The 9592-nt window shown below is 42.3% G+C and overlaps 1 protein-coding gene across 1 annotated transcript; it reads left to right on the plus strand.

Moving 5' to 3' along the window:
- Window positions 1-1553: 1553 nt before the first annotated feature.
- adra2b (adrenoceptor alpha 2B) lies at window positions 1554-7188 on the plus strand. Its single transcript, XM_086314871.1, has 2 exons — window positions 1554-2419; window positions 2593-7188. Exon 2 carries the CDS (start codon window positions 2616-2618, stop codon window positions 4191-4193), a length of 1578 nt encoding a protein of 525 aa, XP_086170997.1. The 5' UTR covers window positions 1554-2419; window positions 2593-2615; the 3' UTR covers window positions 4194-7188.
- Window positions 7189-9592: the final 2404 nt, after the last annotated feature.

Here is a 9592-nt window from a genome sequence, read left to right on the forward strand (position 1 = left end):
CCATTATTGACTGCTGCTTCTGGTCACAGAATCAGAGAGCAGGCCACCCAATTGTAATTCCATGGGTGGCTAGCTGGGCTTCTTCCTCATTAGAACAGCAATGTGTGGGGGACGCACTACAAAAACAAACAAACAGAACCTCTACCCACACACCATTCATAAGATCGTGTGTGTATATGACCGGTAAATGTGTGTGTTGTTTGTTTGTGTGCGTTTATTTGACAGAGGCCACCTACCTACTTTCAAACAGCACAGGATAAACTCTGCTGCTGTTTGTTTTATGGCCAAGTTAAACAGCCAGTATGACGTAGGTTTCAATGGATAATTGAACGTTCAGGCCCTTGATCTCAGGTAGGCAACAAATCAGAGGGATGATAGATGTCTCTTCTTCTAGGGATAGGAAGTGTTGCATGGTGCATAACTGCAGAGGGATTTAAATAGAAGTCAAGTGATGATGTAAATGCATGAGCACAGAACATTACAATGAGTGCCTTATTCCCTCACCCTGCACCTCGCACAGTGAGCAGAGGTGGAAGGTAACACGGTGCGTTTATCCAGGGAGTGGAGAGGTAGATGAGCATGAGGAGATTTCAGATTTCACAAGGACATAATTCACTTTTACTGCACCATTTAATTGATGGTTGTCATTACCCATGGACTGGATTTGATATGCAAAATCTGTAACTACATAAAATGTATGATTTATTGCTTTAGATCCTTAATCCAGAGGGTGGATCAGTCAGTACCTAATGCATCAATAATTTAAATCTCCGAAGGGGTTCATCTTTCAAAATGAAGAATTTGTTTTATTAGAATTCTTAGACATTTGTGGTTTTACTGTATTATAAAGGTGTGACTACTTTCTCGCACGTAAAATTGAGCCTGCCTTTGTGATTATGAGCTGGCAATCTGTATTGATTTGGACGCTCACAAAACACATTGAACTGTGCACATAAACCCTGCCTCAAACACTGAGGTGTTTTTCAGCTTGTACAATCTTAGACACTGTGCTTACCTTACCTAATCTCATTAAAAATCTGAGAAAAAGCTTTTAACAAGACTGGGCAGCTAAAACTTGGATGGCATTTCCCTTTAGTATTACACTGCGCCTTTATCTAGACCTCCAGCACTGAAGGAGTTATTGAGGACTAAGTGAAAAAATCGTTTAAAAACCAAAGAATGATATAATGTCACACAGGCTTTTTGCTTGAAAAGCACAAATGTGAAGTTGCCACATCTTGAGGAAAAATGATGATGGTGATGGTAATGATGACTGTGCTGTTTACCCTGGAGTCCCTGGAATGAAACAAATGTTTTCAGTAAAGCAGATGGCATCGTCTCTGCTCTCCCAGCTGGACATCACAGCGTCCTGTGGAGTTAATTGACCGGAGCAGTGCCACCCAACAAGCCATTTCTAATATAACTGCGTTGGCTGAGACGCTTGGGTATAGATATAATTTGGGAGGTGGGGGGCTGTACAAGGATGGAGGAAGCAAACATCCCATGACGCTCGGCTTCACAGTGACATCACCGGGTCTAAAAGAAGAGGGAGATGGGAGGCACCCCACTTATTAGGTTTCGTCGTAAGGTCCTGTTCACAAGTGAAGATGCTGCTGCCCCTCTGCGAGGAAATCTGCGAGGTGCATCAGCGGAGCGGCTGAATCATGGCATCCCGGTAAACTTCTGAAGCGCCAGGGACCACAAAAAAAAACTCCTGAGACGCACCGACTTGAGCTGCTCTGCGAGGATCTTTTTATTACTGAAACAACAACGTGTTTTGAAAGCAGATGTGACATCGTGCGCAGGAGAGCTGGAGAGCTTGAGGTTGTTCTTTGTGTTCTTTCTTGATTGGAAACGCTGGTATTCCTGTGAAACATCATAATCTTTCAACAGACAATCAGTGTAAATATCCCACCGCATTGGTTTTATTTCGCGTCATCTAAAATCACTCTTTTATTTTTCGCTATTCGAACGAGATTGTCAGGTATACGCGCGTCTCCAAACGAGGACGCACGGAAATCAGACCAATTTACTCTAATCTGATCTCTGATATCCAACAACGCCTCACCGTAAATGGCCCCAAATTAGATCGTTTTAAATTAAATCTTTCCATTTTCATGACATTAACTGAAAAAGGATCGGTCTGTGTAAAAAATCAAGTTTTAATTCTTCAGGGTGCGATGTAACTCTGCGAGGGCGAACGCCCAGCAGTGATTATTTTTTCTTTTTCTGTTTCTGTTTTTGTGGAGAAGAACGGGTTTTGAAAAGTGGCAATGCGTTTTGATTGAAAAGATCCGCGTCTTGACGCGTTCCCCAGGACTGTTTGTTGCACATAAAATGGATTTGGAAGACCTGCCGTGGAGGGTGCAAGGGAGTGATCATTTGCGAACAACACAGTGACAAAACTAGAACGGCTGAGGTAAATATGCCAAATAATTATCAATTTATTACAAAATGTATTTTAATGTAAATATACTGTTTTATTAAGGACAAAAATGCGTGATAATCTAAGAGTGTTTAACACTTTATACATTTTTTAAATATTTTGCATGTTTATTTGTTTGTTTTTGTTTGCTTGTTTTAAATTTAAAGCCTCTTGGAAAAATAATCCCAGCATGGCCTCGGTTCAGGACAGCGGCTGCTCCATGGAGCTGAGTGGCTGGAACAGCAGTGTGAGCGGCTCGGGATCCTCCGTGCCATGCAACCAGAGTGTCCTCAATCCTGCCCCCTACTCCCCGGAAGCAACGGCGGCCTTTGCCACCGCCATAACCTTAATGGTCATCTTCACTATCGTCGGGAACATCATGGTCATCATCGCTGTCCTAACCAGCCGGTCACTCCGAGGTCCGCAGAATCTGTTCTTGGTGTCATTAGCTGCTGCGGACATTTTAGTGGCCACACTCATCATCCCCTTTTCTTTAGCCAACGAACTGCTTGGCTACTGGTACTTCAAGTCTCTGTGGTGTGAGATCTACCTGGCGCTGGACGTGCTGTTCTGCACCTCCTCCATCGTGCACCTGTGTGCCATCTCTTTGGACCGCTACCTGTCAATCTCCAGGGTCACTTACGGACGTCAGCGGACACCCAAACGCATCAAAGCCGCTATTGTGGTGGTGTGGCTCATCTCTGCCATTATCTCCTTCCCTCCCCTGCTCTCTTTGAACAAGAGTGAGGGTGGCGACAAGGGGAGTGAGAGAGGACCTCAGTGCCAGCTGAATGATGAGCGCTGGTACATCCTTTACTCCACCATTGGCTCCTTCTTCGCTCCATGTCTCATCATGATCCTGGTCTACGTAAGAATTTACCAAATAGCCAAGCAGAGAACACGCTGCCCACCAGGAGAGCCCAGGAAAGATGGGGTTGGCTGTGCAACACCAAGTCAGCCTCCTCGGCATGTACAAGCCAATGGGAAGGATGAAGAAGAAAGCACACCTCCTTCATCCAACAAAACCTCAAATGCCAGACCCCCCACCCTCGCTATCACACCTTCTCCAGCTCCAGCAGAGTCTCAAACCTCCCCAAATCCCACACCCAATAATCTCCTGCAGCCTCCATCCCCTTCTCCAGCCGTGCCCACGGCCACAGAGGTTGATACCTCTTCACAAGTCCCCTCAACCCCCTCCACTGTGCCTCAGTCTGCCACCAAGACTAAAGCGGAGGGGAAGAAGGGCAAGCGTCTGCAAAAGAAAAAGGCTGACAATAACAATGCTGACAGTTCAAGCACAGAGAGCGATATGGAGCACAGCCATGGAGGGGGACGCGGCAGCACCAGCATGCCAGGGTCTCCTGCTGGAGGGGGGATCCACTCCCCAGCCTCAGTCAAGCGCTACCGCGACATGATTGCCACTTCAAAGGGGGCTCGTCTGGTGCCAGGGAGAAAGTCAAAAACAGATAACAACCCTGGAGCAGCGAGGCGTAAAGCCATGGTCAACAGAGAGAAACGTTTCACCTTTGTCCTGGCAGTGGTCATTGGTGTCTTTGTGGTGTGCTGGTTCCCCTTCTTCTTCTCCTACTCTCTCCAGGCAGTGTGCCCAGAGACTTGCACCATCCCAGGTCCACTCTTTACATTTTTCTTCTGGATTGGTTACTGCAACTCCTCACTCAACCCAGTCATATACACCATCTTTAACAAAGACTTTAGAAAGGCCTTCAAAAAGATACTGTGCAGAAGCACCAAGGGTACTTTCTTTTAGCACATAAAATTGCTGTATAGAAAATGGACATTTCTGAGGCATAAAAAAACAAAACAAAACAAAAACCAATCATGTTCCAGAACACTTAAAGGGCTGTTTAAAAAAATACGTCATATGTAAAAACTGAGAGCCACTTTTACAGCCACAGCGTGTAAACACAAACCCCGGACTGTGAAATCTCAGCTCGCAACTGGTTGACAGATTTTTACAGAGTGAGGCGAAGAAACAGACGATGAAAAAGCAGCTGAGCGAGACACTATTAACCTGCTTAGTACTTTAGTATTTCTGATAAGACTTTGAATCCAAAGTTTTGTCTTTGGATGACAAGGAATAATAGATAATCCTGGGAGACAGAGGGGGGCAGCATGATAGAAGAAATGTAAATACACTATAAAACTTATAGAAGGCAGAAAACAAGTGGGAATTAACTCTGTGAATGAATACAACATATTTTTTATACATGTTTTGTAGTTATCAAAAACTTTGGGACTAAAGAAGACAGGTAAAAGTAAGGACAAGTGGCCTTAGATTCCTGTGAGCCTAGGGCCCTTTACTTATCAATAGACAACACAAGGAGCACATAAGATTAGTGATGATTCCCTACGTCTGCAGTTTCAACTGTGTCTGTAGTCTCAATTGCAAAGCTGCAGGGCAAACATGTGTTCCTTGATTTTTATCTAAAAATGCAACAACAAGAGAAGGTTGCTGACAATCTCAAATGTGATAGCACAAACAAGGGCACCCTTTCAGACTTAACTCGGAGATTTTGTGCAGAAAGCCTTCATGTGAAGCCCTGCCACCTTGCTTTTGGCTTCACTGGTCATAATGGACACTCAGGTTGTTTATAATGACACTCTTGGCTTTCACCTTTCATGAAATATTCAATAAAAATTAACTTTGGATGATGGACTTGATATAAAATCCCATGTATGATGCTGAGAAGTAGACGAAAAGTGATGAGACTGCATCTCATACTCTTAGCTTACAGTTTTCTTTCTTTTAACTTAACCTGTAGAATCACCCTAATTGACTTGCCTGAGCTTCTCTTTCAATGAACTGCCTCAGTATTTGGACATTCGAGCAACATTCAAAGATAATTAGAGCATCTTCAAACCCTTTCAGTGTTTTTTCACAGTATCAAATGGGAGGTGCATCTCCTAAAAATAAAAACCACCAGATTCTTATCATTCTACTGGCAAGCATTAACTTTCACAAAACAAATCCTGCTTTGTGCAGCATTATTTACCAGGTAAACATTTTATATTGACTGTAACGCCGAGATGAACAATGCAATTATGGACGTGTGATGTTCCCCCTAATTACACCTACAGGGGTTATACTGAGAACTGTTTGTCTGAGTCACTCCTTACCGATGCCTCTGGCACATCATCTTCTGCAGTGGACCTCTACATGGCACATTCGACACGTTGCTGAGAGGCAAGAAGATGAATGGTACTTTTATTTTTCTCACCAAGACACTAAAGCTTTGTGAGTTTCCTGGACAAGAAAAAAAAGAAGGAAAAAAAACCAAGAAAATGTGTCTGTAACTGTGAACAGCACATGTTTATTGACTCAATGGGACAAGGGCTGTCAGCAGCAACACATCAATTTAGTAACTGTCTAATTCTGCTGACTTGTGTGAGCGTGTGTGTGTATGTGGGCGAGTGTGCGAGCGTGCATGCGTGTTGACTCTTGTTTTTCCTTAAAAAGTGTCAGTGCCTCCTCTGGCTGCTATGTACTACAGATCTACTGTACTGACAGATTTCCTGCATCTGGTTGTCTGTAATGTTTATGATGAATTTGGAGGAAAGATCGGTAGTGTGTCGCTACACTGGGACAGTCTTAATGATCTAAAAGTGAATGTTTTTTCTGTGACATCGAGTACATGGCTTTTTAAAGATCACCCTCAAGGGACCAAAGAGCCTCACAGGACACCAGCCTGACTCAGTGAAATCTGGCCCTGTGTTTCTGTAATGAAATATCAGTTTATATTTGGTGTATGTGACAGGAGGCAAAGATTGAAAACACTGTATTATTTATTTCAAACCAGTTTGTGTGTTCTGTTACCTATTTATTGTTCAGTTACTGTGCTTTTATTCTGAAAAACCAATTGAATTGGAAGCGATCAGAGACTGAAAAGACTGTACAGAGTTTTAATATCCTGAACAAGAGCAACATTGACTTCTGCCATCAAGCTCTTGCTTTGTGAGACTGGGCTATATTTAAGCTCGGGGTTGGGGGGGATGCATTTGTGTTGAACTGAAGGAACATGAACTTTGAGTTATGTGCATACAATGCAACATTTATTCATCATTGTTTCATCTAGTTATAGTACAGTGAAATGTTCAATCAGAGATACAAGCACACGCATTGATGTACAATCTATATCGCAACAGAAAAATGTCTCCTCACCAGTGCTACTGCTGTCAGATGTCTCCTGAAAAAGTAATGAAATATGAAAATGTCAATAGCAACCATAGCCAGTTTTATTTGGATGATTTGCAGTGCATTAAGGCCTGATAATCCATATCACGCAGAGCTGCTAGGAGATTTAAATAACTGATGAAACCAAATGGTTGCAAGCAAGAGCTCTGTGCACTTATACAACTGTTCCCTGTCCTCATTTAAAATGATTATTTTCTCTCCAGTAACACAAACAGCTATAGCAACTCAATTATGACAAAAATAGCCACAGAGGTCATGGATTCATGGCTGCTTCCAATAACCATGAGTTGCAATGCTGCTCAAACTTACCATTCATGGCTTTATGTGGTGAGACTGCTGCTTTGTTTGTTTGTTTTTTAAAAAGTAAGAATTATAGCTTAAAGGTAACAGATGCAGTATTCTGCCTGTTGAGCACCATCCTTTTCCCGGAAACCGCCTGAATTGTCTTTTCCCCAACTGTGTTTGGACCAAACTGCCTGGTCTGAGCTTTGCAATCATCTATCTCCCATCTGTCATCATCTCCTTCCAGTTTGGAAATAAAGCCGCTTGAAAAAGCACAAGTCATTCCCTGGTTCGTTTGTTTTATACATCTCCACATGATACAACAATAATAATAATAATGATAATGATAATAAAAATCATTTCCAGACCAGACAGAGAATTAGCAGTGAGTTGTTTCACAAATCTGTGATGTTTTCGTGACATACATGTCAAACCGAAGCGCAATGCAAAGCAATTTCCAGCCATTATGAAATTGCCTTAAATGGGAACACAACTTGGGAAAATAGTCCATAACACTGTGGGTTGATGGCTGTTCAAGATGTCACAGCAAAATCTCCTATCACAGTGGGACATGAGAAGTAGGCCATAGCAGAAACAGCATAATGTCACCTACTGCCAGCGAACACAGAGGAAGTCTGTAAGGAATTAGAGCATCATTCCAAATATCACACACAGACACATACACACACTCCCCGCACTGACTGTCTCATATTCTATTCAAGCCACACACAGAATCAGACACACACACACACTTGTTGTGACAGCTTGTTATATTTGAGGTCATCAGGCCTATGGTGAATTGTAATTGATTTATGCTGATGTGCTGTTTGGCCATTTGTCTGCACTGAATCGAGCCTCTCTGTCCTGCTTTACCTTCACACACACACACACACACACACACACACACACACACACACACACACACACACACACACACACACACATACAAGTTTCCACTCAAAGAACACCAAAATGTTGCCCATCTTTTCCTCCACACTGTTTCATTTCCATATTCAGCACTGTGTGTGAACAGATAACTTATCATAGCCAAGCAATGGGAGCAGTGAGCTGTATGTTTACAATGTTGTATATTCACACAAACACAGTGTCCCTAAGCCCCTTATTCTCTGGCCTCAGCTAGAATATAAAGAAGGCCTGATTGGGACGGTGGACTCTCCAGGGCAAAAATGGAAAGAGTCCAACTACCACGACACTCAACACATTAGCTTCTTACTCACAAAAGACAGTGGACAGACTCCTAAACAAGCGAAGCCGATACATGCAAGGACACACTCGGACGCATACTGAAACACAGACGCACATCAAGTTTAATTTAGAGATTTATGATGGATTTAGTATTGTTCTGTATGAATATGTATGTGTTTAGAGGGCGTTCTAGCGCCGAGCATTTTTCTTTTCCAATCGCATCCACGATATAATGCCAGATAAATTTCTTCCCCCTGTAATTTGACTGTTGAAAACACCCAAGAGGCAGAATGAAAAATGAGAGACAGAACAGAGGCAAGCTCTCTACCCATCGAAGGTGGAGATATTAAAATGCACTCTCGCTCGGTGAAGGCTGTGATAAAAAATGTCATTTTTAGGGGGCATGGGCAATTATGATTAAAATCGCTCAAGGAGTCTGTGACTGTTTAACAGAGTGCCACTTGATGGGGGTATGTGTGAGTGTGTGCTCTTACGCATCTCATAAAATTTCGTTTTACAAAGATTTTGTTAAAGGAAAGAGCCGGGATGTAAAACAGGCATTTCCAGCCTTGTTTTGATGCGTTGTGCGTTTGGATGGAAATTCAAAGCACAAAGTGGACGTACCTTAGTAGGTAGTTAACGCGGCAAAAAATTAGGTCCTAATATGAAAAATCCAGCAATGCATGAGTGTGCAAGAGAGGGGAAGGCTGAAGAAAAAATAACGAAATATTGTTGAAACAGAAAATAGAAATTTTGATTTAAAAATACAGTCTGGCTAATGGGAAGTGCTGCACAGGACCCGCATATGACAAGACGCGTAACGGTTTGACTAACAAAAACAGAAAGTGACACAGAGCCAGAGGAAACCAAGAACTCAAGATAAAACAAGAAGGAACTAATCAGAGACCACATGATTCGTCACATTTAGACTGTTACCCGTGAACTTGACATCAACAGCTTTCATCACGAGAAGAAAAAAACTAAACCAACTAACTGATAGTCGACATGTTGCTGCTGCACTAACATCAAAGAAAACAATCCAAATAGTAAAGTTAACCATAAGCCTGAGCAGTTATGGTAACAGCTTAACAGTTTTTAGGGGGGGGGGGGTCAATGCAAAAACAAGCCAGTTTGTCATTTTTTGTTTTAACACACAAAATGGCATGAGTTACAGCTGCACCACTGTTTTCATTTTTTGTTCTTATTTAACTACTAAATCAAATAAGTCTTATTAAGTACAAAAAACTAACAGTGAGAACGGCTGCATCATGGCTGAGTTAAAGTAAGCACATGATTCAAACTGGATCTGCTTTTAACCATTGTATAATTGGATGGAAACAACACTCTTTACTCTTGTTGAAAAAGTGACCAAAAGTTAGCTTCAGTAACTTCATGAGAATCTTAAGTGAGAGACATGGAGAGACCAAAATAAAGGAAGCTGCAGTAACACATACGTGAAGTAATAA

The sequence above is a fragment of the Aulonocara sp. 'chitande type north' Nkhata Bay genome, linkage group LG12, assembly GCF_057382095.1.
Source record: "Aulonocara sp. 'chitande type north' Nkhata Bay isolate Kocher_YH1m ecotype deep benthic linkage group LG12, A_spYH_male_GT1.1, whole genome shotgun sequence".
NCBI lineage: Eukaryota > Metazoa > Chordata > Actinopteri > Cichliformes > Cichlidae > Aulonocara > Aulonocara sp. 'chitande type north' Nkhata Bay.

What these genes read in the sequence shown, in the direction of transcription:
- adra2b (XM_086314871.1), top strand. Translation starts at nt 2,616, where the DNA reads ATGGCCTCGGTTCAGGACAGCGGCTGCTCCATGGAGCTGAGTGGCTGG.